This window comes from Eutrema salsugineum, unplaced genomic scaffold (genome assembly GCF_000478725.1).
Source record: "Eutrema salsugineum unplaced genomic scaffold, Eutsalg1_0 scaffold_13, whole genome shotgun sequence".
NCBI lineage: Eukaryota > Viridiplantae > Streptophyta > Magnoliopsida > Brassicales > Brassicaceae > Eutrema > Eutrema salsugineum.
The window spans coordinates 2,164,138-2,190,383 of record NW_006256885.1 but is presented as its reverse complement, the minus strand read 5'-3'; the positions used below and the strand labels follow the sequence as shown (position 1 = coordinate 2,190,383).

The 26,246-nt window shown below is 37.1% G+C and overlaps 7 protein-coding genes and 1 pseudogene across 9 annotated transcripts; all 8 read left to right on the top strand.

Annotated features, from left to right (window-relative positions):
- Positions 1-429: 429 nt before the first annotated feature.
- Positions 430-5,223, top strand: LOC18024901 (kinesin-like protein KIN-12F). The gene is made up of 16 exons (XM_024159457.1): positions 430-660; positions 782-847; positions 952-1,077; positions 1,176-1,259; positions 1,361-1,486; positions 1,587-1,646; positions 1,739-1,792; positions 1,880-1,972; positions 2,101-2,196; positions 2,269-2,414; positions 2,547-2,696; positions 2,854-2,983; positions 3,056-3,964; positions 4,059-4,157; positions 4,247-4,339; positions 4,438-5,223. Exons 1-16 carry the CDS (start codon positions 448-450, stop codon positions 5,221-5,223), a joined length of 3,231 nt encoding a protein of 1,076 aa, XP_024015225.1. The 5' UTR covers positions 430-447.
- A 616-nt stretch (positions 5,224-5,839) lies between these two features.
- On the top strand, positions 5,840-6,952 carry LOC18024900. The gene is made up of 5 exons (XM_024159236.1): positions 5,840-5,857; positions 5,977-6,062; positions 6,212-6,371; positions 6,472-6,547; positions 6,633-6,952. Exons 1-5 carry the CDS (start codon positions 5,840-5,842, stop codon positions 6,950-6,952), a joined length of 660 nt encoding a protein of 219 aa, XP_024015004.1.
- A 923-nt stretch (positions 6,953-7,875) lies between these two features.
- On the top strand, positions 7,876-8,943 carry LOC18024899 (geranylgeranyl pyrophosphate synthase 10, mitochondrial). Of its 2 annotated transcripts, XM_024159458.1 has the most exons (2): positions 7,876-8,536; positions 8,615-8,943. In XM_024159458.1, exons 1-2 carry the CDS (start codon positions 7,876-7,878, stop codon positions 8,941-8,943), a joined length of 990 nt encoding a protein of 329 aa, XP_024015226.1. The 2 variants fall into 2 exon arrangements, with proteins under 2 accessions (XP_024015226.1, XP_006406417.1); XM_006406354.1 differs by having other exon boundaries at positions 7,876-8,943.
- Positions 8,944-9,820: 877 nt separating this feature from the next.
- Positions 9,821-10,614, top strand: LOC18024898 (annotated as a pseudogene).
- Positions 10,615-13,238: 2,624 nt separating this feature from the next.
- LOC18024897 (geranylgeranyl pyrophosphate synthase 10, mitochondrial) lies at positions 13,239-14,300 on the top strand. Of its 2 annotated transcripts, XM_024159680.1 has the most exons (2): positions 13,239-13,887; positions 13,978-14,300. In XM_024159680.1, exons 1-2 carry the CDS (start codon positions 13,239-13,241, stop codon positions 14,298-14,300), a joined length of 972 nt encoding a protein of 323 aa, XP_024015448.1. The 2 variants fall into 2 exon arrangements, with proteins under 2 accessions (XP_024015448.1, XP_006406415.1); XM_006406352.1 differs by having other exon boundaries at positions 13,239-14,300.
- Positions 14,301-19,460: 5,160 nt separating this feature from the next.
- Positions 19,461-21,189, top strand: LOC18024896 (U-box domain-containing protein 4). Its single transcript, XM_006406351.2, has one exon. The coding sequence runs from the start codon at positions 19,597-19,599 to the stop codon at positions 21,025-21,027; it is 1,431 nt and encodes a 476-aa protein (XP_006406414.1). The 5' UTR covers positions 19,461-19,596; the 3' UTR covers positions 21,028-21,189.
- Positions 21,190-21,690: 501 nt separating this feature from the next.
- LOC18024895 lies at positions 21,691-22,774 on the top strand. Its single transcript, XM_006406350.2, has 5 exons — positions 21,691-21,708; positions 21,823-21,898; positions 22,002-22,216; positions 22,308-22,383; positions 22,467-22,774. Exons 1-5 carry the CDS (start codon positions 21,691-21,693, stop codon positions 22,772-22,774), a joined length of 693 nt encoding a protein of 230 aa, XP_006406413.2.
- Positions 22,775-23,661: 887 nt separating this feature from the next.
- LOC18024894 (pollen receptor-like kinase 4) lies at positions 23,662-25,974 on the top strand. Its single transcript, XM_006406349.2, has 3 exons — positions 23,662-24,379; positions 24,477-25,124; positions 25,207-25,974. The coding sequence occupies exons 1-3, from the start codon at positions 23,662-23,664 to the stop codon at positions 25,872-25,874; spliced, it is 2,034 nt and encodes a 677-aa protein (XP_006406412.1). The 3' UTR covers positions 25,875-25,974.
- The last annotated feature ends 272 nt before the right edge of the window (positions 25,975-26,246 follow it).

The window sequence follows — 26,246 nt, the reverse complement described above, 5'->3', positions numbered from 1 at the left end:
ATAGATATCTGGGTTTTTTCTTTTACATAAAAATTTAATTTAGGAAGAGTCTTGAAAATAGTATATACCTGAAAAAAAAAACAAACTTTATATTTCACTAGTTCACCTCTTTTTCAAATTGAAAAGTTTAGAACTTCAAATTATCTTAATCAATCAAAGGATTTAACTTTATCCACTCCTAGAAAGTCTGTAACAATGAATTCAAAAATGTAAATTTCAATTTAAGTATCGTGAATTCAAAAGGAAAATCCTACAACGGTCGAGTGGGGTAAAGATCCGGATCGAAAAATCAGTTTCGTCATTTAAAAAGAAAAGAAATAAAAAAAAAGCAAACAAAACTTATCATTTTGCTCAGTCTTTCCCTCTCCTTCAAATTTTGAATCTCTTGTCTCTCTCTCTTTCTCACTCTCTCTCTCTCTCTCACGATCTGTGTCATTTGGAGGAGCCATGGCAGACTCAAAATGGAGTTTCCTTCCCAAATCCGTATCCGCACACTTGAAACCAAACTCGAACCCTAGATCCTCCAAACCCGACATCGAAAACGCTCCTCCTCTCGATCCAAACATCCATATTCCTGGAAAAAAATCTGTTTCTAAATCACCGGCTTTCAGGGATCAGATTGATACTCCCAATCGCCGAGGTCAAGTGTCAGCTTCTCGGGTACGTGAAAATCCCATTTCGAAGTTTCTTACTCTTGTTTGATTTTGAATTGTGGGGTTCATCTAATTTTTTGCTGGGTTTGCGTTTTGTTTCTGTGGAATTTGAACACAAAATATATCAGCGAAGGGGGATAACGGCAATGAAAACTCGCAGTGAAGTAGAAGAAGCCTCGAATCCACATGTAAAGGTACAATTTGTTTCTATTTTTGGGAGAATCCTTGCTCGAGGAAATTAAGAGACTTTGGATCTTTCCTAATTCTGGCCTGGTGTCTAATTAAGTTTTATATCAAGGTTGTGGTGAGGATTAGACCTACAAAAGAGTATTGCTGGACAGTGAAAAAAGTTTCCGAAGATTCATATTGTGTTAGGGATCGCCAATTTACATTCGATTCGATTCTCGACTCAATTCATAATCAGGTTCCGTTTCTCTCTCACTCACATATAACTTTTGTTTTTTATTTAAACAATTCTCAGAAGCCGAATCTGTTTTAAAATTCTTTACTTGTTGATGCCAGGACGATGTATTTCAGCAAATAGGTGTTCCTCTGGTTTGTGATGCATTATCAGGTTACAACACTAGTGTGCTATCATATGGACAGGTACTGAAAAGATTATGCTTTTTGTGGAGCTATGGAGACCAAATTATCACCATAAGACGTTGAAAATATCCACTATTTTTGCATTGATTTGTGATTTTTAGAATGGAAGCGGCAAGACCTACACAATGTGGGGTCCTGCAGGTTCGATGCTTGAGGATCCATCTCCTAAAGGCGAGCAAGGACTCGCGCCTCGAATCTTTCAGATGTTGTTTTCTGAAATCGAGAGAGTAAGTTATGCTTCTTACTCTTACTAAAAGCTTGTGTTAGGTGATGAGACTCTATGGTATCTGGTTCATCAAAGGTCATCACACTTTCGCCAATAATTAGGAAAAGATGAAGTCAGAAGGAAAAGAAGTAAATTATCAGTGCCGCTGTTCCTTTCTCGAGGTGCATTTGCTAAACACATATGAGATATTCTTTTTTTGAGAAAAACCTGCTTCTAGGATTTCCTAAATTATATTGCTTAATGTTTTCCTCAGATATACAATGGACAAATCAGTGATTTGATTGACCAAACCCAGAGAAACCTTAAGGTATGACTTCCCTAATCTACAGTTTTCTTTCTATATGTTAATCTTGCTGAGTGTAAAATTTTTATTGTTTATTGTCTCATATGGCAGATTAAGGATGATGCAAAGAATGGTATTTATGTGGAGAACTTGACTGAGGCATATGTAGATAGCTACGAGGATGTAGCTCAAATTCTGATGAAGGTATGATGTCAGCTTCAAATGATAAAGTTATGAATACTATGTATATTGTTTCACTAGTTTGAAACTGCTATATGCTTTTGCACACTGGTATTCAGCTTCATTGGTGTTGACTCTGTTTTGATTTTCAGGGACTTTCAAGCAGAAAAGTTGGAGCAACTAGCACAAGTTTTCAAAGTTCTCGATCACATGTCATACTATCTTTCATTGTCGAGTCTTGGAAGAAGGTATATTTAATTTTCGATTTTCTTGCGTATTCAAATCTGATGAACAATTGATCAAATATAATCTGCGCACAGGGAGCTACATCAAGGTGTTTCAACACCACCAGAACGAGCAGGATCAACCTTGTTGATCTTGCTGGAGCGGGAACAAATGAACGTGATGCTACTAAACATTGTTTGGAGGAAGAGAAATTCTTGAAGAAGTCTCTTTCGGAGCTCGGGTATAACTTTATGAACTCCCTGTGTTACTCTCGTAGGTCTCAACTAAGAAATTAGTTTTAAAAAAAAAAAAAGACAACAAAAATGAACAACTTAGTGATCTGCTAACATTGTCACTCTTACTGTTGGTGCAGACATGTTGTAGATGCACTGGCGAAAAACGTCCACCCTGGAATATCTGACCGCAGTCTTCATAAAACCTCGTGCTTGACGCATTTATTGCAAGAATCGCTTGGTGGCAATTCAAAACTCACTATCCTGTGCAACATTTTTCCGAGCGACAAGTATTTTCTTCACCTTGTTACCACTTATTAGTTAAATATAAACATTGCTGCCTGATGGTACCAAGTATAAAGATTCAATCAATATAATGACATGTACAGAGAAAATGAGAGGAAACCCAGATCGTGTGTTCTAATAGAGTTTGTTTGTGTTACGCAGAAACACAAAAAGAACAATGAGCACCCTTCGATTTGGTGAACGAGCTAAATCCATGGGAAACAAACCACTGATAAATGAGATATCAGAAGAAGATGTGAATGATTTGAGTGACCAGATTCGTCTTCTGAAGGTTTAATCTCCTCTTCCACCAACCCTTTCCCCCTTTTCGTTCTTTTCATTCAAATATTTATTTGTTTTGCAGGACGAACTTCAAAGAGCCAAAGCTGATGCTTGTCATTCTGTTGGGAGTAAAAATGATCATTTTGGAGCAAAGAATGCACGTGAAAGTTTGAATCAACTAAGAGTTAGTCTTAACCGCTCTTTGATGCTGCCAAAAATTGATAATGACGAGGAAGAGATCACAGTTGATGAGGATGATGTGAAGGAATTGCATCAGCAGATCAAGTCCTTCCGTGGCTCATTCAGTAAGAAACTAAAGAAGCTCCCTGTCAGTAGAGAGTCAGTCAGCTCTTCCTTTGTTACAGCATTCGGCGAATCAGAGCTAATGGATGATGATGAGATCTTTTCAGAAGAAATAGAAGGTGAAGATAAAGATTTGGATGAATTCAGAGAATACAATGACGACATTGCTGCAACAACAATAGATAAATCAACTGAGGAATCCAGAATAAAGAGATTTGCATCGGAAAACAGCATATCAATAAATCCTTGCCGTCAATCCTTAATCTTGCAAGAACCAATCCTATCAGAGTCTCCTAAAATCAGAGACTCTCTAAGGAAGAGCATAGCTCTTTCTTCATCATGTCTCAGGAATCAAAAAAGCATGGCGCAGGGCATAAAATCCGCGTGTCTTGGAGAGAGCCAACATATCAGGGCATCTTTACGCGGAAGCAATATATTCACAGGTTCTACAGAATCTCTAGCTGCAAGTCTGCGGAGAGGCTTGGATATTATTGAAAATCCGCTTAACCTTGCATCAAACCGATGCTCAGTTTCCTTGTCTACTGATAACCTGACCATGCAACCTTCCACAGAGATACTGCAGGATGATCGACTAACGCTGTCATCACTCTGTCCTTCCTGCAGACAGCCTTCTGAGAACAACTGTACTGTTCTTGGCAGCTCTAAATTATCAAGTGTAGTTGAGGGAGTAAGTATATCGAGTGACATAAAGCATGTTTATGGATAGCAATAAAAACTACAGCTATCCCGAAGCTAACATTGTTGGATTCGTTGTGAACCAGGATGGATATCATCAAATGCAAGGGGTTATTGAGAAGCACCAGGAGCTTGAAAATTTGTGCACAGAGCAAGCAGCCAAGATTGAGCAGCTAACACGCCTGGTAAACCAATTTTCTATCTCTTATGTCTATTGAAAATTTGATCATCACATATGGCTAAGCAAGTCTGGTTACTATTTTTTCTTCTTCAGGTAGAGCAACACAAACTTCAAAGTGAGAATGAAAAAGAAGAACTTGTTGGAGCAAGTAATGCAAAACAATCTCCATCAGCGAACAAAAATCAGGTTTGGTTGTTGTCTTATTTACTGTGTGAGAATTATGTATAGTGAAAAGGATCTGAGTGCTTATTGTAAGCATATATCCCAATTTCATGGTTTTGCAGCTTCTCAGCTGTAATGATGTTGTTGAGCGTGACCAAGCAGAAGCCATCATTGAAAAATATGAAGTAAAACAAATCCCAGATGACGACTCCCAAAAGACAAACTTTGGTATTGGCGAGAAGGAGGCGTTACTCAAAGAAATTGAGGATCTGAAAAGCAAATTGCAGAAACCTGTAACAATGTCCACCAACGAATTGAGATCATCTTTGCTGGCCCGTTCGTTTCAACTACGCAACAAGAATGCTGAAAAAGATATCGAGGAAGAACAGCTTAGGTGCACAGAAATGGAGAGCGAGTGGATATCATTGACCGATGAACTCAGAGTTGAGATTGAAACGCAACGCAGGCGCGCAGAGAAAGCTGAAGCAGAGCTTAAACAAGAGAAACTATCTGCTGAGGAGTTAGAGGACGCACTTCAAAGAGCTGTTCTTGGTCATGCCAGGTTTGTTGAACACTACACAGAGCTACAGGAGAAGTACAACGACTTAGGCTCAAGGCATAAAGCAACAGTGGAATGGATAACAGAGTTGAAGAAGGCAGTAGCAAAGGCTGGCAAAAAAGGTTGCGGTTCTCGTTTCGCTAAATCACTTGCTACTGAGCTCTCAGCACTCCGAGTAGAAAGAGAAAGAGAAAGAGATTTGTTGAAGAAGGAGAACCTAAGCCTCAAGATTCAACTAAGGAATACTGCTGAAGCTGTTCATACGGCTGGAGAAGTTCTTGTTAGACTCAGAGAAGCCGAGCAATCAGCATCAGCTGCTGAGGTAACAAACGAGATTTTCATATTTTGAATCGATGAATCGTTGGTGTGTTAGTGTGACATTGTTATCTGAGTTTTGGGCTCCCACTGTGAATATATTTGGTTGCAGGAAAAGTTCAGCGAAGTAGAAGAACAAAACGAGAAGCTAAAGAAGAAAATGGAAAAGCTGAAGAGGAGACACAGGTTGGAAGTGGCAACAATCAAACAAAATCTAAAGCAAAACACATTGCCAGAATCTGCATTACAGCCACCAGGGCCTTTGTGAATATATATATATATATATATATATTTTTTTTTTTTGGGATACTCGTTTACTTTTACTATTTCATTATTTTTTGCTGAATTTCACAATTTAAAAAAAAAATCACGTTCTGTTTGTATTGGTCCATTTATAATTTATGGATATTTCTAATTCTTGATTTTATTTGGGATTTCTAAACTAAATTCTAACAGTTAAGGCAGTAAATCTTTATGAAAAGTCCATTATGGAAGTAAAAATATACATACATGTAAGCAAGGAAACTAGAATCATAGAAGCGATGCTCGTATAGCGTAAGTTGTTCCAATGGATTTATGTTCCGATGGATTATTTAGTAAGTTCCAATGTGCAAACAAAAAAAAAAAACATTTCTTGAAACTCAGAAGCGATGCAGGCTCCTCCACTGGTGATAATTCTTTGTTTCTTTATCTTGTTTTTGTTTTAACTTCTTTCCCAAGAAATTGTCTATAATATTTCATGATCTTTGTCCTCTCCTCTAATGCTACTGCGTAACTTTATGAACAGTCTTGTGTTTTGCTTGTCAAAACTGGACTCCAAGGTTGGCAAAAGATTTGGACTAAAATATTTCAGGACATTGAAGGTAAGCCTCTTTCACTCTTAAGGATCTTCTTATTAATCAAGGCACAAGATTTTGAGAGAAGACTTATTAACGCTTTATTGTTATTCTCAAAACATGATCGATAGGTTTAGCCGTCTCCACTAGTGTCGTACCAAACAGTATGTTGGTGAATTTACATGGCGAAGTTGATGTAACGTTGATGTATTTACATGGCAAAGTCGATCCTTTGGTCTTCATTAAGAAATTATATAAAGCGAGAACTTGCACTATGCTCTACAGAATGGATTATGGATATGAAGAGAATCCAGAAGGAACCCGGAAACCAAATAATCACTTCATGGTTTTATATATCTCACAACTTCTCTTCTTTTCACTACTTGCAACACTACGTAATGGCTTTTAAATTTAAAAAAAATGTGTTATGTTTTTGGCTTTTGCAGAGATACAGATTCGAACTAAACACATTAGAAGAAGGTTGGGATAAGAGAATCATAGGAGCTTTGAAGACCATCCAAGGTCCACAAATTTTCTCTAGATCATCAACAAATTTTTGGAAAAATGTTTTAGTTTTTTTTTCCTTGATTCGTGGGTTTCGTTTCAGGTGTGTCATTTACCATAGATGCACCAACCGAGATGGTATATTTATGTGGGAACATTGAAATTGGAGTACTCATGAAGATGCTAGTGAAGACAGGCATCCATCTGTTGACAATGGACTATGGAGTTGAGTATAAAGATCCAAATTTGAAGCCACCACCCAATAAACTTGAGGCTCCGGCAAATGAAACCGAGACACAGCCCACGCAAGACACATTGCCTCCTCCTCCTCCTCCTCCTGAGGCTGTAAGTACATCAACGAAACAGCAAGCCAAATACAAGAAGCCTGGCGGTTTTAGAAGGTTTTGTTGGTTTCTGTTTTAAATGGATCATGTTTTCATGTACAACACATGTCATTGTTTTGGATACCAAATAAAGGATCATGAAAGGAAAATCCATTCTGAAAACACAAACACACATTACACAAAATCCCACTGATCATCATGTTATCATCTTACCCTAATTAGTAAATATTTTTAATATTTTCAAGAATGATTAGTAATAACTTTGTATCTATTCTTGTTTGAGCTACATTGTTGATGCTACTTTTCTATCAATGAACTCTCAAATTTTTGAATTTTGGAAGGAAAAATCTTCAGGGAATAGGTGAACCAACCAAAGTGAAATCACTTACTAACTTTCGCGGCTCTGGTGTACACACATAATAAATGGCTAAAAATTTGGAGAAACTTGATTTTGATTTAATTGGAAGATGATCACGTTAAGATTCCGGTATCCACCTTCTTTAAGCTGTTTTCAAGCTTAAATCACTGCAGTACATACATAAGGTAAAAAACCAAAATAACTCGTAAAGTTGGAATCAATATGCTCCATTTTTCTCTATCTCCTTCATTCCTTATGAAGAATAGATATATCTTTTCACTTTCAATGTTGAATTTCTCTATGTATGGAATTTCCAGTACCAATCAACCACATGGGACTAGCTATGTAATGACATACATGTTCTTCTTTCTTCTCATATAATTAACAATGTTAGCGTGCAAGCCAAACAGCTTCCTATCCGCTCCCAACGTGCCCTGATGCTACCATCAATGAATCCATATAACCTTCACATGAAGTATCAAAACTTACAACGAGAGATAAGCTGTTTTGCATTGTGTGTTAAGTTATTTAATTGCTTCAAAAAATCAATAACGTGATTGACTTAATAATTAATCCATAATCCCTTACACTATAAATATGGTATCAACATTCCAGTTTCAAAAAAGATTAAACCAAATCCAAAGATGGAAAGTCAAGAAGCTCTCGTTTACACTCTCATTTCCATCCTTTTCTTTCTCCAAATCTTGTTTTGGAAATTACTATGGACTCGTTACATTACAGTTTTGTCTACGCCGCAGCTGACCCGCCACCTTAATCCAACCAGCCACACTCTGACGGCTGAAAGCAATGAAACTGAGTTCATGTCTTATATGCTCCGTAAGTCAAAGTCCGTCAATAAAGCACTAGACGAAGCCGTTCCTCTCTGCGAGCCAGTACTCAAGATCCGTGAAGCCATGAGGTACACGCTTCTCTCGGACGGAAAACGCGTAAGGCCAATGCTTTGCTTAGCTGCATGCGAGCTCGTAGGCGGCCAAGAGTCCACCGCAATGCCCGCTGCTTGTGCCATTGAGATGCTACACGCTTCATCTCTCATCCAAGACGACCTCCCTTGTATGGATGATGACAACCTTAGACGTGGAAAACCCACCAACCATAAAGTCTTTGGTGAAGGTATAGCCGTCTTGGCCGCTGATGCACTCATAGCTTTGGCTGTGAAGCAGATAGCCACATCATCAACCTCCTCTCCAGAGAAGGTTCTCCGTGCCATTTTGGAGATGGCAAAAGCTGTGGGAACGGAAGGGCTCGTTGCCGGTCAAGCGGCTGATCTTGCCGGAGAAGGGATGAGTTTGGAGGAAAACGATGACGTGGGATTGAAGCATCTTGAGTTTATACATATTCATAAAACAGCGGCCATGCTTGAAGCGGCGGCTGTTATAGGAGGTATAACGGGAGGTGGGTCTGATGAAGAGATTGAGAGACTTCGGTGTTACGCGAGATGCATTGGGTTAATGTTTCAGGTTGTGGATGATGTGCTTGACGTTACGAAGTCGTCGGAGGAGTTGGGGAAGACCGCCGGTAAAGATTTGATCGCCGGGAAGCTAACGTATCCCAAGGTGATGGGAGTGGAGAAATCGAGAGAATATGCAGAGAGGTTGAACAGAGAAGCGCGGGAACATCTTCAAGGGTTTGATTCAGACAAGGTGGCACCTTTGTTGTTTCTCGCTGATTACATTGTCAACAGACAAAACTGACGTGACAAAGTACAATTCCTCAAGGAGGTTGGTTAGTCAATGACAGATAAATGTGTTCCATGAAAATGCACAAGTGAAGTATTACAATGATATGGGTTTCAGACTATGTAGTTAAATAAAGTTGTTTAGGTAGAGGGAGAAAACTACAATTTAAGTACGCAGATCTAGGAAAAAATTTCTAGAGACTCCTAATTAGATGGCTTCAGCCTCTTCGACCACCATGTCCTCTATTACCTCGCTCACCTACCATAGTCCATTGCATTTTTTTGAATTTTTTGTGTGAGTTTTATATTGGTCTTCCTCCTCAAATTCTCAGAGATGTGTCATCCATCTCAAAACCTGAATAAACTCCCGAGTCTTGAATTTATCAAATGTACTCGCTTCATAGAAATTAACGTTCGATTTATAATCTCAAATTTTCATATTATTATTTACTGTGTTAAATGTTGATACATATCCATATACGCGAACCAAAACGTTTTGCGGTATCCATTTCGACAGATGATAATATATTACTTCAGCAAATTGCCATTTGATAAATAATATTATGAATCTTAACATGTAGCAAGTTTTCCTAATATAATATTACTAGTTGATATTAATTAGCGTTATCAGTACCTTAAAAATTTCGAGAACGTGATTTGATTCGGAGATGAGCACGTTTAATTAAGATTCCATTTTCCACTGTCTTTTGGCGTCTTTTTAAGGTTTTTTTTTTTTTTTTTTTTTAAGGTTATGTTTTCTAATAATAAATATGTACGTACAGAAACAAAACCTCATACCAGAGTTGGAACCTTAAAATCACCTTAGAAGCTGTAGTGTTTCACTCTCAATCTTCATCTTTCTAGCTCCTCTATTGCGTTTCTTGTTTTAAATCATGCGATCACGTAACAATGCGTTTACTGTTGCGCTTGCATCTTTGTCACGTCTCCACCATCGCAGAGTCTTGACTGCCCCAAACCCAAGTGAGAGCTTTGATTTCATCTCCTATATGGCCAATAAGGCCAAATCAATCAACAAGGCACTAAACGACGCCGTTCCACTCCGTACCAACCCATTAGTACTCAAGATTCGCGAGGCGATGAGATACTCTCTGCTCTCTAACGGCAAACGTGTCAGGCCATTGCTCTGTCTCGCAGCATGCGAGCTCCTAGGTGGCCACGAGTCAACCGCTATGCCCGCGGCTTGCGCGATCGAAATGATCCATGCATCGTCGCTTATCCAAGACGATCTCCGGCGGATCTTGCCGGAGAAAAGATGATGAGTTTGGAGGGAAACGATGACGTGGGCTTGAAGCATCTTGAGTTTATACATATTCATAAAACGGCGTCGTTGCTTGAAGCTGCGGCAGTTATGGGAGGTATAATGGGAGGTGGTTCTGATGAAGAGATCGAGAGACTTCGAAGTTATGCGAGATGCGTTGGGTTGATGTTTCAGGTGGTGGACGATGTTCTTGACGTGACGAAGTCGTCGGAGGAGTTGGGGAAGACCGCTGGTAAAGATTTGATCACCGGGAAGCTGACGTATCCGAGAGTTATGGGAGTGGAGAAGTCGAGAGAATATGCTGAGGAGTTAAATAGAGAATCACGAGAACATCTTCAAGGGTTTGATTCAGATAAAGTGGCTCCTTTACTGTCTCTCGCTGATTACATTGCCAATAGACAAAACTAATGTGGCAAATTGCTATTTACTTTTATATTTTAAAAAAGTTACTAATGCTCAAAAGCTTGATACAAATTAATGTATTCAATAGAGAGGATAATACTTAATTAATGGCCCAGTGGCTTTCACTTGTCCATGTGATTAAGTCATGCGGTTCTTTGACTCTTTTTTTTTGGTTCTTCTATTTCTGTTGTCTAAGATTTCCCCTTGTTTATATGTGACGTGTCTAACTATCCTTTTGTTTTTCGTCTTGAACATATTGTTCTTTTTGTTTCTCCATGTTCAAAGTAGGATAACTAAAGTCTATCAATTTGTACTATTCATTTGACATGACATTCTGAAAGTTTACTAGATGAAACTGTAAAGAGCAAAAAAAGTAATGAATGATGAAAAAAAACAAGTGATATTAACTGATTTAGCTTATACATTTTGGTTCGCATTTCTATATTTGGTTTCAATCAAATTTCAATTTTGTGCCCACTCTATATCTGAAAACATTGTTTTTTTTGAAAGTCCAGTCTAGTTTGGAGCCTTTTCAACATTATAGATTGAAAACAAAAGCATCTATGAGCTTCTCACTTTCTTTTCCTATAAGGCTATAATCAATTTGGATTTGGGATATTGTGTATTTGCCGAATAATGCCACGACCAGCTCCTGCTTTGCAGGTAGACCTACTAATTACTTTTTATCTTCCTCTCTAAACTCCTATATATAAACATTTTTTTGTTTTCTGATTTAGTACTAATTTCTAACAAAACTCAAAAAGTTTCCCATTTATCACATTCATGTTTTTTCTTTTGTTGGAAATTTGTTATGGGTGTGTAGCTTATATTACATTTTTATTCAAATTTATAGCTTTTATATTGTAGATTTATTTGAGTGTGAATGTTATTTATAACTAGATTTTACCCCGTGCATCCGCACGGGAATTTTGTTTTAATCAAAATTTATTTTTTCTTTATAAATATAATTTTTTAATAAGTGCTATAAAAAGAATTTGTGTTTAGATATATATATTTTTTCAGTATTATTATGACCATCATGATCATAAAAATATAATTTAAACCAGATTATTTTATTAATTAAAAAGTAACTGTTATTATAAAAATATATTTCTAACTCGCTCATTTTATTAATACAAAAAATCATGTTTATAATACCATAATTCTAATCCGCCCGTTTATATTACTTTATAATATAATTATTACTAATTTTAAAATAATTTTCTCTTAATATCATCCATGCTTTCATAACCTAACAAAAAAACTTAACTTGTCCCATCAAATTATTATATAATATTAATATTTATCTATTTTTAATATGTGAAATTTTAATCTGATAGAATATGATTAAAAAATATAATAAGATATTTTTTAATCATATGTGTCATTCTGAAAATTTTATTTAAATTTCAAATATTAAATTAAATCTAACCTATATTTAAGGAAATCTATTTAAATTAATATCTATAGAATATAGATATAACCTATATTTAAGGAAATTTTTAGTTATCTAAATTAATATCTAACTTTCGAAATTAAATTTATATATATATAAAATATTTTTAAAAAAACTTTAAGAATGTTTGGAAACAAACACTAAATTTGCTTCTATTTTAATATAATAGATTAAACACAACTCCGCATGCTTATAGGAAAACCTAAGCATAAATTGTCTACAACGAACGCATCCGAGTATTTTTTTAAGTAGCTATTAATTATGTCTCGTCTGTTGAAAAATAGAGTGGGTTTGACTGCTTCATCTTCTGCAACCAGTTAAAGTTTGATTCTTCAAAACGGAAAATTAATTTTGTGATCCGAGTACATACACAATCTGGGGTACAACTAACTGTAAACAAGAAAGACAAGCTCCTCACTATTCACAAAAATTACTTTTCTAAAACATAACTCCTGATGCGAATCTAGACTCATCTACTCTTCGTGGTAAGTAATAGTTTGCTACTGAATGAGTTTAGTTAGAGGGTTCTTGGGTCTACAATATATTTTCATAAATATTATGTGAAGGCTTACTCTTGGCAATTTATGTATTGCGGACGCTCGTCTCTCTTGGTCAAGTGAATATGTGTTATTATTAAATGGCATAAGTGTAGTTGTATATATTAAAGTGTCTCCGATCCGTCATTTTGAGTAACATGGGTAAACATTAACTTCTACCTGCAAAGCATGAAAAAAAAGAAGTAATTATAGCGTTTTGCATGTATTTGGCTATATATAGATGATGGTTGATAAAAAAAAAAATGTTTTTATGAATATAAGCATCAACTGTTAAGGAGTAAATGCAAGGGTAACCAGTTGTTTGTTTCTACTACTTCTCAACTTCAATCAACCACATGGGACTAATTAATGAGATATATGTTCTTTTCGTTTGTTAAAAATGTTAACGGCCGGCCAATCCAGCTTTCTCTCGACGCTGTAATCTATGAATTCATGTAACAAAATTCAACTAGGGATAAGCTTTTTTTTTTTCCACTTTGTGATAAATTCATTGAATCTCTTCAAGAACCAAATACATGAGAATAATTTATTTATTTAACCCTATTCCCTTCCACAAACTCTCCTATAAATGTAGTATCAGCATTCCAATTTTAAAACACATCAAACTAAAGCCAAAGATGGAAACTAAAAAAACTCTTGTTTACATTCTCATTTCCATCTTTCTCTCTGTCAAATTCTTGTTTTGGAGATTCCAGCCTCGTTACACTAAAGTTACGTCTGCATACAGACTGACCCGTCACTTTAACATCCAAAGTCTAACTTCGGTCACACGCAATAAATTTGACTTCATGTCTTATATGGTCAATAAGGCTAAATCCGTCAATAAAGCACTAGACGAGGCCGTTCCTCTCTGCGAGCCAGTACTCAAGATCCGTGAAGCCATGAGGTACACGCTTCTCTCCGGTGGAAAACGAGTAAGACCAATGCTTTGCTTGGCTGCATGCGAGCTCGTAGGCGGCCAAGAATCCACCGCAATGCCCGCTGCTTGTGCTATTGAGATGCTACACGCTTCGTCTCTCATCCAAGACGACCTCCCTTGTATGGATGACGACAACCTTCGACGTGGAAAACCCACCAACCATAAAGTCTTTGGAGAAGGTATAGCCGTCTTGACCGCTGATGCACTCATAGCTTTGGCTGTGAAGAAGATGGCCACATCATCCACATCCTCTCCAGAGAAGGTACTCAGGGCCATTTTGGAGATGGCAAAAGCGGTGGGAACAGAAGGACTCGTGGCGGGTCAAGCGGCTGATCTTGCCGGAGAAGGTATGAGTTTGGAGGAAAATGATGACGTGGGATTGAAGCATCTTGAGTTTATACATATTCATAAAACGGCGGCCATGCTTGAAGCGGCAGCTGTTATAGGAGGTATAATGGGAGGTGGGTCTGATGAAGAGATTGAGAGACTTCGAAGTTACGCGAGATGCATTGGGTTAATGTTTCAGGTTGTGGATGATGTGCTTGACGTGACAAAGACGTCGGAGGAGTTGGGGAAGACCGCCGGTAAAGATTTGATCGCCGGAAAGTTAACGTATCCCAAGGTGATGGGAGTGGAGAAGTCGAAGGAATACGCCGAGAGATTGAACAGAGAAGCGCGGGAACATCTTCAAGGGTTTGATTCAGACAAGGTGGCTCCTTTGTTGTTTCTCGCTGATTACATTGTCAACAGACAAAATTGACGTGGTATATGTTGTTGGTTTAACCAACCACCCAAAAAAAAACCTAGAATGAAATAGGATTTATAAAGTAGTAAGATAACAGATATTAAGTAGTACATGAATTTCATATGGTTTGATGTTGTCAAATACATATGAGCCTTTGATAACGCATGTGGTTTTATAGCTACATGAGTTTTTTTTTTTTTTTTTACTTTGCTTATAAGTAGTTATATCATCATGATACATTTTGTTTGGTATGTAGTGAAGTGTCTTTTTTTTTTCAATATATTGCTGACAGTATTAGCACAATTTTGTTTTGATTCTTAATGCTTATCAGATTATTATTATTATTTTTTGGTAGAGATATGATGGTGCATGATACATGTAAATTTTTTTGCTTAGGTCACAAATGCATATATATATAGGGAGAGTTTCAGATTTAACCCATATTTCAAAGTCAAACACAAAACTAACCTCTTTTTTTTCTCTCTCCAACTTTGGCCATTTTCTCACAATTTTATCCTTCCCACTTAAACTATTAACGAAAATGTCATTATACATCTAATAATTCGATTTTTCTTTAATTGGCTAAAGTCTTCTTGGACCTTCTAAAGACTTTTTAATTACGAGAATGTCATCGTCTTCAATACCTTCAACCACCATGAACAACCATGAAAATGGAATAAATGCTTATCAACCAATTTTAAAGCTGTAATCAGTAAATATTTAAGCTCATTCACTCATAACCTTCCTCATTCTTTCATAATTTCTTCTCCAAAACATCTGGGCTAAGTTACAATGCCAAAAGTCATGCATTTTCGGTGATTTCTGGTTACTTAACATCTGGGTTGCTTATTTTTGTTGATATTCTGAGTTCTGGGTGCTTAAAAGAACTGTAGCCGAGCTCAATTTTGTAAAAGGTAATCGTCGCACTTCAATTTCTCCATATTTCAGTTTTTATATCGCGAAAGTAGACTTCTCGTGAAGTATTGTGAAGTCTACTAGTCAACATAAGGTTATTTTTGCAATTGACTTTTTAAAAGTAGACTTCGTTAAACTTCACGAGAAGTCTACTCGACATCCTTTGAAAACAAAAAAAGCTTAGTAGACTTCGTTTGAAGGCTCAAGAAGTCTACTAAAGAAAAGAGGTTATTTTTGTAGTTGACCGTATTTTGACTTTTTGATTTAGACTTCCGTATGAAGTCAACTGCTTACGTCAGCATACGAAGTCTACTTTAAAGTTACTTTTGTAGTTTGACCAAAAACGTATAGGTCATTTTAGTGTTTGACTTCTGTTTTTCAAAAATTAAAAAATTAAAAAATCCCAAAAAACTTCAGTAGACTTCCCGAAGAAGTCTACAGTTTGTAGACTTCTTTGTGAAGTCTACTTATTGTGTTCGGTCAATCTTGGAAGGAATCTTTTTTTGAGTAGACTTCATCGTGAAGTCTACTAAAAAAATTCAATTGCAAAAATAACCTATTTTGTTCCGTAGACTTCTATTTAAAAAGTAGACTTCAAAAGTAGACTGCCAGAGAAGTCTACTCTTACATGAAGTCTACAATAGAAGTCTACTATGTTAGTCAACGCATTGGTCAATTGCTAAAGTAACTTTTTTTGCCTAAAGTCTACTTTTGAAGTCTACTGAAGGAAAAGTCAACAGATTGGTCAATTGCAAAAATGACCTTTTTTTTAAGTAGATTTCATTAGTAGACTTCTCGATGAAAAAGTAGACTTCTCCTCCAGTCTACAATTGAAGTCTACTATAGAAGTCTACTTTCCTATGTTTTTTTAAAAACGCGTTTTAAGCAAATGTATAAACTATTTTTCAATTTTTTTGGTTTAGAACTGCTTTTTAGTAAGTGATTGAACTACCCATTGAATTTTTTTTTTTTCATTGGATATTTATTGTTCAATCACAAGTTTCAATTTTTTAGGTACTTAGCTTATCAAAGTAGACTTCTCCTCCAGTCTACATTCGAAGTCTGCTTTAGAAGTCTACTTTTGACGTTTTTTTAAAAACGCGTTTTTAGCAAATTTATAAACTATTTTTCAAATTTTTTTGTTTAGAATTGCTTCTTAGTAAGTGATTGAACTATCCAGTGAATTTTATTTCATTTCATTGGATATTTATTATTGAATCAGAAGTTTCGATTTTTTAGGTACTTAGTTTATCAAAGTAGACTTCGTCGTGTAGTCTACTAATGTTCTTTTATGTGGCTTTAGATATAATGTGTTGTCTTAGGTGATAAAAATACATAACATGACCAATACACTTATGCTCATTACAAATGATGACCAATAGATACCATTACACATTGTACCTTTAGAAAATTTATTGAAATGGTGGATAAAAAGCCTGAGTTGGTGGTGTTAACTTACTTACTCACTACCAGATTCAAGCATATTTTCTCTTGGCTCTAAGAAAATTGTTGTTGAATTTTTATTTTAGAAGAAGCAATAGAACTCTTTGATGAATTTTTTTTTGTTAAAACAGAATTCTGTAAAATCTTTATTTTTTGTTTTTTACATCAGAATTTTAAAAGAGTGTTAACAACATTTTAACGTAAATCACAAGTTAACTATACAAAGTAGTTTTTTGATTACAAGATCTGATGGAACAGAGTTTAGTCAACCAATGAGATATAATTTCTTTCATCAGTAGACAATAAAACTTTTTTAAAATCTACTGAGTTCCTGAGCTAGATCTGTACAACAACAATGCTTCTATCAGAGTAAAACCATAAGGAAGTATATATTGTGAAGCCAACATACAAAGGAAAACAAACAACAAGATCACACTTTCTACATTTTCCTTCATGTTTCTGTTAAAAAGCAAATGAAGCTACCACCTTTCATTTTCTCAAGAACTTGATCTTTTCTTCACACCTTTCATTTTCGCAAAGTACATGACAAAATGGGAACCCATTGCCGGTGTGATCAAATATGCCCCTAATGTGTGAAACCCAGCAAGTCTACAAAGCAACAGAGTCAGATTTTTTCAGCTTATTATACAGATCCAAATGCAGAATACTCAATCCCAAATTCGATCAGGAAAACTCATCTAATATACAAAGGGACGACTATCAGGAAGAAACGAATCTGTATCCATGGAACTGAACTTGAATGATTCCATGTTACCACCTAATTGATCAAAAGTTAAGAGCTTTTTGCAAGACAAGAGCAAGAAATCCTCTCGGATTAAGCAATAATCCAAGTAATCCTATCTCTAACTAGAAATGTGAATCAACCCTATTCGAACATAACCAGCAAAAGTATCGAACTTTTAATGTCACGAAGCTAAAAACGAGTAAAACAGATTAAGTATGCTACGATTTGTGGTAAGTAAAACAGATTAAGTATGCTACAGATTAAGTATGCTACGAAGGAGAAAGTGTTGGACTCATTACTTTCCTGTAAACGAGTTTTGATATCTCGTCCGATTCAGCGATCGAAGGCGCTGAACAAAACCCATCGTTGCTTTCCGAAGCTTTAACAAGACCTTGATAATGAATGAGAAGTCCTGATTAGTTACACCGTATGCACAAAAACTTTATCAAAAATCTAAGATTTCTTCTTACTGATAATGATGAAGATGAATAAGTGAAGTGAGCGCATTTTCGCTGAGGATTAGTGGAATGAGTCAGGTTCAATGCTATCTCAACAGCAAAAACTCCAAAGTCAAAGCAGAGGGATTTCGAAAACCCTAATCTGAACCCCAAATCTCAAACATGCAATATGAATATGAATCAATACACTCAGAATTATCAAACCCACTAACCTGTTGGTACTGAGGGTAAGCGTAGACGGTAGGAACCGGGCCAACATGCTGCGGATTCGTATAACCTCAACACATAAGTTTAAGTCTAAGCATCCTCAAGCCCTTGATTCTTACAAAACGAACTCAAAATCTCTCCAGATCTCTGAGCTTCGAAAAAAATCGTGAGAGAGGCGATGGAGGCCAGAGGAAAAAAGCCGAATTAGAGAGTCTCTTTGGGAAAATTAGGGTTTTACGAGGATTCGTTGGTTTCTATAGTAGGATAAAATTTCCGGTTAAAATAGATATTTTTGGTTTAATTTTGGTTTAATTTCGGTTTAAATTTCGGTTAGGTTAATTTATTCGGTTTAGTAGACTTCTACTTAAAATAGATATTGAAGTCTACAATTTTAAAAACCTAAATAATAATTTTACTTCTACTTAATTTAAAAACATACATTTCCATTTACCAATGTGAAAATATAATTTTTGTGCATTTAGGTTACGATTACGGAATTTATGATGGTAAATTTCATACCAAAATATTTTTTTATAAATTTTTTAATTAAATTTACAGATTTAATTACTTAGTAGACTTCATTTAGATAAAATTAGACTTCATTTCATTTTAGTAGACTTCGTCAGGGAGTAAACGGTAATTAGGACATCCATTTTTTGTTTACTTATACAGGATTAAATGGTCTTTTCACTATCCCTTTAGGTTATTTCTGCCAAATATTTTTTCAAGGGTCTACTTTTGTATTCAAAATCAAGTTTTGGGTTATTTTTAGCAAAAACCTCTATATATATATATATATCTGCCTAAATTTTTTTCCGCAATTACATGCTTTGCCCAGTAAGAACCATAAACTTTTGGTTATGTAGATGCATTCCGAAGCACACATAATATCTACATCTGGTTAAACCGGTGAGAGATTCAGCCTTTGAAAATTTGCTTGCCAGATGGTGATGAATTGCATCAAATCATTCAGAAGATGTAGTGGTGGGCCTGGCGGCTGGTGGTTTTAATGTAGATACGAAATAACTTCATAGATTAAAATGTTGCTATAATAAGAGAATATATACTCTCCCAAGACATGAGCAAAGTGTTCAAATAGTGACTATACGTGAAAGTTACTTTGTCGATGGAAAAGAGTTTGGCTCTTGAGTCATTAGACTTTAAGAAGTCAAATGTTACAGCTTCAAAATTAATTCATGTTGTAGATTAAAAAGCAAAAAATTGTGTTGTTTATACGTGTGCTGTTTTCCAATGGCATCGATGTAATATGTTAACGTAAAAACCGAGAAAACCAGTAACCAAATATCAATCTATTCGAATTAATTCGGTACATTCACTCTAAACCGGGTAACTGAGGTTTCTTCATATGTAGCAAGTGAGGGTTGGTCAAAACCGACGTGGCATAATTCAATTTTTCAATTCTGTAGTTGCTTGTAGATCCCGAGTAAATCGCCATTTTCGTCTTCTTTTCGAGCATCTCGTGCTTTTGTTCTCCTCTATAGCACAGTAGCAGCTTCATCATATTCCGAGGTTTTGGGCAAAAATGGATCCTTCAGACACGGAGAGTGGTAGCAGAGGTTTTGAAAACCCAGATTGGGAAACCGAGTTTAATCGCTTCGAAGAGGCGATTTCGTCTGGTCCTGCTCCAATTCGTGTAAGATCCGTTTTAAAGCTATCGGATTTTTCGAATCGAGTACCCGAGTGTTTTCTATCCAGTGTAATCCCGATCCTCGCCGGTCTTCTCCGTGTCTCCGATGATCCCAACCGTTCCGTTCAAGCAGCCGCCGCTCATTGCTTGTTTTGTATCGCCTGTCGCGGCGGCGAAATCGGCGGATTCGCGATGTTGATGGGAAGGTGCGGTGTCACTGCTGGCTTGTTAGGGTTGTTGCTTGAGCCGAATACTACTAATAGTCATGAGTTCCGAAGGGTTTGGGTGAAATGTTTGTGGAGTTTAGTTACTTTTGGATCTTCGATTCGAATTGGCTTGGCTAGGTTAGGTGGTTTAGAGATTGTGATTCGTGAGCTGAATACTTGGGAAGAAGATTCAAGTAGATGGTATTTGTTAGAGATCCTTAGTGCCTTGACGACGATACGAGAGAGCAGACGCGTTCTTGTTCATACAGGAGGGGTTAAGTTTCTTGTAGAAGCGGCTAAAGTTGGGAACTTGGCGTCAAGAGAGAGAGCTTGTCATGCAATTGGATTGACTGGTACTACTAGACGAGCACGGCGAATGCTGGTTGAAGCAGGAGTGATTCCAGCACTTGTGGATCTATTTCGAGATGGAGATGAAAAGGCAAAGCTTTTAGCTGCTAATGCCTTAGGGATCATATCTGCTCAGACCGAGTACATTAGGCCAGTCACTGAAGCTGGTTCCATTCCTTTGTACGTGGAGCTTCTCTCGGGACGAGATCCCATGGGGAAAGATATTGCAGAAGATGTGTTCTGTATACTAGCTGTAGCTGAAGGTAATGCTGTTTTGATAGCTGAAGAACTGGTGAGGATCTTGAGAGAAGGAGATAGGGAAGCCAAGTTTGCAGCTTGTGATGTGTTGTGGGATCTTGCGGGTTATAGCCATTCTGTGTCTGTTATTAGAGAGTCTGGCGCGATTCCTTTGATGATCGAGCTTGTGAGAAATGGGTCACGTGAGTTCAGGGAGAGGATATCTGCAGCTATATCTCAGTTGAGTTACAATGAGAATGACCGTGAGGCGTTTTCCGATTCAGGTATGATACCAATTCTTATTGAATGGTTGGGAGATGAGTCGGAAGGGCTTAGGGACAATGCAGCCGAGGCACTTATTAATTTCTCTGAAGACCAAGAGCATTATGCTAGAGTGCGTGAGGCAATAGGCCATCCTGTGTTTCAGAGTATGCAGAGCAGGCTTGCTAGAATCCGAGCTTCCCATGAATTGATGGTTAGGTCAATGCGAAGGGTTACAATCGACCATCTTTCCCGGGATCCAGATCCTCTATGATCTGATGGGCAAATTCAGCTCTCCAACCTGTTTTGATGTATGTTTATATAATCTGACTTTGAATGAAGACTCAAATAATGTTTGTTTTTTGCGATTTTTTGTTTCTTTCCTTGAGATGTTTGTATACATTTACCAGAAGATATAGACTTTGAATACTTCGTCTTTGATCTTTTTCATGATTGATCATCCAGTGGTTGGACCATAGGAATAGACTACTTTACTAGTATATTTCAGGGAGTTGCTGTGCTCGTAGCTAACCAAGGGACATTGAGCTATGCAGCAATGCGGTGTAACAGACTTGTCATCGACCTGTGGCTTCTGAAGTGCCATAGCATGCTTTATTTACCAAGATTCTGAAGCTGCTTGACCAAATAAGCAAATAGAATCTAAAGCAAAACACTTAACATTTGATTGATAAGCCGAATCTAACAAAGACAAAAGAAAAGGAATTTTATCGTTGATAAACTCTAGTCAACCAACCTGCAGAAAACTACCAAGCTATTTTTTTTTTTTTTTTTAACTTATTCTAGTTATCTATTATGCATAGTTTCCATTTATCTAAGGTTTTCCTTTTCAAACAATATGTAGCCTATCGAAGGGCAAGCTGTTCATGAATCTAGAATTTAGGACAAACAAAAGAACAGCTCTAGAAACCCAGAAACGATGCAGGCTCCTCAATTGGTAAGAATTCTTTGTTTCTTTTTCTTGTTTATGTTTTAACTTCCTTCCCAAGAAATTGTCGATAATTTTCTTGATCTTAGTCCTCTAATAGCTCCTGCGTAACTTTATGAACAGTCGTGTGTTTTGCTTGTCAAAACTGGACTCCAAGGTTGGCAAAAGATTTGGACAAAAATATTTCAGGACATTGAAGGTAGGACTCTTCACTATTAAGGATCTTCTTATCAATCAAGGCACAAGATTTTGAGAGAAGACTTATTAACACTTTATTGTTATTCTCAAAACATGATCGATAGGTTTAGCCGTCTCCACTAGTGTGGTACCAAACAGTATGTTGGTGAATTTACATGGCGAAGTTGATGTAGCGTTGATGTATTTACATGGAAAAGTTGATCCTCTGGTCTTCATTAAGAAATTATATAAAGCGAGAACTTGCACTATGCTCTACCGAATGGATTATGGATATGAAGAGAATCCAGAAGGAACCCAGAAACCAAATAATCACTTCATGGTTTTATATATCGCACAGCTTCTCTTCTTTGCACTACTTGCAACACTTATTAATGGCTTTTAAAAATGTGTTGTGTTTTTGGCTTTTGCAGAGATGTAGATTCGAACTAAACACATTAGAAGAAGGTTGGGATAAGCGAATCATAGGAGCTTTGAAGACCATCCAAGGTTCACAAATTTTCTCTAAATCATCAACCAATTTTTGGAAAAATGCTTTAGTTTTTTTCCTTGATTCGTGGGTTTGGCTTCAGGTGTGTCATTTACCATAGATGCACCAACAGAGATGGTATATTTATGTGGGAACATTGAAATTGGAGTACTCATGAAGATGCTAGTGAAGACAGGCATCCATCTGTTGACAATGGACTATGGAGTCGAGTTTAAAGATCCAAACTTGAAGCCACCACCCAATAAACTTGAGGCTCCGGCAAATGAAACCGAGACACAGCCCACGCAAGACACATTGCCTCCTCCTCCTCCTCCTGAGGTTGTAAGTTCATCAACGAAACCGCAAGCCAAAAACAAGAAGCCTTGCGGTTTTAGAAGGTTTTGTTTCTAATGAATCATGTCGTCACTAGAACCATATGATACGTACATTTCCTACTCACATGTGTGTTATTTATCATCTTTAATCACTGCTCATCTCTTTACTGTTTAAAGAAATGCACAATAACACTAAATTATATATCTATCGCTAGTAGACTACTAATTAGCTCTAGTCTTCTGAATGTGCTGCATCAATAAATTGGTTAACATATGGGAGAAATATGAGTTGATTTGAAAATGAGCACATACACGAGTCCACTGTCTTCTGGTGTTGTTTTAAGTTTAAATCACTGTAAGACATTATATGATCACATGTTTAAGTAGTGAATGAAAACGTAAATATTTAAGTAGACTACTCATCAATATTATAATCAACCACATCTGGGACTAACTAATGCGAATTTTTTTTCTTTTTCTTATAACAATGATATCGTGAAAGCCAACAGCTAATGTTATCAGGGTAGAAGAATCTTTGCTCTTTTTTGGTTGTTTGAAAATAGCTCAATAGCACATTCTATAATTATCTCAAGTATCATCATATCAAATAAAAACCCTCCGACTATTATCTTATAGATGCATAGAAATAATTAGTTAGAACAAATGACAAATCACATAAACAAGGATTGTTTAACTAAAAAGGAGAAAGAATCGAATGGTCACCCTAAAATCTCTCTAAAAATCTAAACAATCTTTAGACAGCACAAAGGCAAACAAAAACAAGTTTTGCGAATTGAGATACTTGGGTTTTGTCTATTCTTGGTGGGTTTTTGTCCTCTCTCTTCTGTTCATTCGTTTTTTCTCTTGTCAGGAGAGAGAAAAGAGAGAGAGAAAAAGTTTTTTGGGATCGAAAAAAAGAAGAACTCTTGTTGAAGAATCGATCTAAAGCGCGTGTTGGCTGCAATGCTAACTTGGGAGAACCCAGTTTGGCTTGCAAGTAACACCGCCTTGACGAAAAAGCTAGCCTTCATTACATTACTCATCATCGTCTTATGTCCGGTCACAAGGGTCCTGTCTCAGCAGCAGGCCGAGGTTGTGCCAGGTTCAGACGCAGATTGCCTCTTAAGATTCAAAGACACTTTAGCAAATGCCTCTGTCATTAACAGTTGGGATCCTTCAATAGCGCCTTGTAAGAGAAACTCAGGGAATTGGTTCGGTGTTCTCTGTTTCACTGGCAATGTTTGGGGTCTACAGCTCGAAGGAATGGGCTTAACCGGGAATCTTGACCTTGAACCGTTGGCTCCAATCAAGAATCTAAGAACCTTGAGCTTCATGAACAACAATTTCAATGGTGCAATGCCATCTGTCAAGAACCTAGGCTCGTTGAAGTCATTGTACTTGTCTAATAACCGGTTTTCAGGGGAGATACCTGCGGATGCGTTTGATGGTATGCATCATTTGAAGAAGCTTCTCTTGGCGAATAATGCGTTTCGAGGCAAGATTCCTTCTTCTTTAGCTTCTTTGCCAATGCTTATAGAGGTGAGGCTAAATGGGAATCAGTTTCAAGGAGAAATACCTGATTTTAAACAGAGAGATCTTAAGTTGGCTAGCTTCGAGAACAACGACCTCGAGGGACCTATTCCTGAAAGCCTTCGCAGCATGGATCCTGGCTCCTTTGCAGGTAACTAAAACAAACATTTCAATATCTACAAATGTTTGGTAACTATTAGAGTTCTTGAAAAAAAACAGAATCTTTCTTGTTTTGCTGAACATTGCAGGGAACAAGGACTTGTGTGATCCTCCATTAAGCTCATGTTCAGTGGATTCAGAGCCTTTTCCAGATCCCCCTCCTAGTCCCACGGAGAAGAACAATTACCAATCTCTCTTCACGATTGCAATTGTTTTGATTGTCATTGGGATACTACTAATGATCATAGCGCTTGTGATTTGTGTCCTTCATACAAGAAGACGGAAGTCCTTGTCGGCTTATCCATCTGCAGGACAAGACAGAACAGAGAAATACAATTACAACCAAACCGCAGACATTGAGAAAGCCCCGGACTCTGTTACGAGTTACACTAGTAGGAGAGGAGCAGTACCGGATCATGGGAAACTCCTGTTTCTGCAAGATGACATTCAAAGATTCGACCTTCAAGATCTTCTAAGAGCTTCTGCTGAAGTTCTTGGAAGCGGAAGCTTTGGCGCATCTTATAAAGCTGGGATAAATAGTGGACAGACGCTAGTCGTGAAGAGGTATAAGCATATGAACAATGTTGGAAGAGAGGAGTTTCATGAGCATATGAGACGGTTAGGGAGATTGACCCATCCGAATCTGTTGCCTCTTGTGGCTTACTATTATCGTAGAGACGAGAAGCTTTTGATCGCTGAGTTCATGCCAAATCGTAGCTTGGCAAGCCATCTTCACGGTATGTAAAGATTAGATTTTGTTTTGTCTATAAAAATTGTTACTTTAACGGTTTTAAACGGAAAAAAAATGCTCTGTTTCAGCGAATCATTCTGTGGATAAACCTGGATTGGATTGGCCAACAAGGCTAAAGATTATACAAGGAGTGGCTAAGGGTTTAGGTTACTTGTTCAATGAGCTACCAACACTCACGATCCCTCACGGTCATCTCAAGTCATCGAATGTTGTACTTGACGAATCATTCGAGCCTCGCTTAACGGACTACGCGCTAAGACCGGTGATGAACTCAGAGATCTCTCATAACCTAATGATCGCTTATAAGTCGCCAGAGTATAGCTTAAAGGGACATATAACGAAGAAGACTGATGTTTGGTGCCTTGGGGTTTTGATCTTGGAGCTTTTAACGGGTAGGTTTCCGGAGAATTATCTGAGGCAAGGGTATGATGCTAACATGAGCCTTGTGACTTGGGTGAGTAACATGGTTAAGGAGAAGAAAACGGGTGACGTGTTTGACAAGGAAATGACGGGGAAGAAGAACTGTAAAGCAGAGATGCTAGGTCTGTTGAAAATTGGGTTGAGTTGTTGCGAAGAAGATGAAGAAATGAGGATGGAGATGAGAGATGCTGTGGAGAAGATAGAGAGGTTAAGAGAAGGGCAAGAGTTTGATAATGATTTCTCAGCTTTGACGCACAATGTCTTTGCTTCTCGGCTAATAGACGACGACGACTTTGGTTTCGCGATGAATCGATGATGACTTGAAAAACAAATTTGTAATCTTGATGCAAGAAAGAGATTAATCTTCGTCGGCAAAGCTTCAACGAGAAAGAAAGTTTTGGGTTTTTTGCTTTTTTTGGGAAAAAATGTGTAAATGCAAAATCAATGAGATGTAATGATTAATCATGAATTACCCAAAATGTTTCTTTTTTTTTTGTTCTTCATTATGTAACTTTTCCAGCCTTTTTTTTAATCACTCCTCTTGTCGTGTAAATCCATTTCATAGAGTTTTTGAAAGTTTATTCACTTCTCCATCTGATTATCCCCCACCAAAATTTAAGAATTGAATCCATGGGCAAGTAACATCACTTGAGATAGTTGTAAAGATGTGAAATTTAGAGCTAAACTT

What these genes read in the sequence shown, in the direction of transcription:
- LOC18024895 (XM_006406350.2), top strand. An exon ending in AACCAAATAATCACTTCATG is followed by an intron (nt 22,217 to 22,307) that starts GTTTTATATATC and finishes TGGCTTTTGCAG; the next exon opens with AGATGTAGATTCGAACTAAA. An exon ending in AGCTTTGAAGACCATCCAAG is followed by an intron (nt 22,384 to 22,466) that starts GTTCACAAATTT and finishes GTTTGGCTTCAG; the next exon opens with GTGTGTCATTTACCATAGAT.
- LOC18024900 (XM_024159236.1), top strand. An exon ending in GACATTGAAGGTAAGCCTCT is followed by an intron (nt 6,063 to 6,211) that starts TTCACTCTTAAG and finishes GAATTTACATGG; the next exon opens with CGAAGTTGATGTAACGTTGA. An exon ending in AGCTTTGAAGACCATCCAAG is followed by an intron (nt 6,548 to 6,632) that starts GTCCACAAATTT and finishes GTTTCGTTTCAG; the next exon opens with GTGTGTCATTTACCATAGAT.
- LOC18024897 (XM_006406352.1), top strand. Translation starts at nt 13,239, where the DNA reads ATGGAAACTAAAAAAACTCTTGTTTACATTCTCATTTCCATCTTTCTC.
- LOC18024896 (XM_006406351.2), top strand. Translation starts at nt 19,597, where the DNA reads ATGGATCCTTCAGACACGGAGAGTGGTAGCAGAGGTTTTGAAAACCCA.
- LOC18024894 (XM_006406349.2), top strand. Translation starts at nt 23,662, where the DNA reads ATGCTAACTTGGGAGAACCCAGTTTGGCTTGCAAGTAACACCGCCTTG. An exon ending in GGATCCTGGCTCCTTTGCAG is followed by an intron (nt 24,380 to 24,476) that starts GTAACTAAAACA and finishes TGAACATTGCAG; the next exon opens with GGAACAAGGACTTGTGTGAT. An exon ending in CTTGGCAAGCCATCTTCACG is followed by an intron (nt 25,125 to 25,206) that starts GTATGTAAAGAT and finishes GCTCTGTTTCAG; the next exon opens with CGAATCATTCTGTGGATAAA.
- LOC18024901 (XM_024159457.1), top strand. Translation starts at nt 448, where the DNA reads ATGGCAGACTCAAAATGGAGTTTCCTTCCCAAATCCGTATCCGCACAC. An exon ending in AACATTTTTCCGAGCGACAA is followed by an intron (nt 2,697 to 2,853) that starts GTATTTTCTTCA and finishes TGTGTTACGCAG; the next exon opens with AAACACAAAAAGAACAATGA. An exon ending in ACCAGATTCGTCTTCTGAAG is followed by an intron (nt 2,984 to 3,055) that starts GTTTAATCTCCT and finishes TTTGTTTTGCAG; the next exon opens with GACGAACTTCAAAGAGCCAA.
- LOC18024899 (XM_006406354.1), top strand. Translation starts at nt 7,876, where the DNA reads ATGGAAAGTCAAGAAGCTCTCGTTTACACTCTCATTTCCATCCTTTTC.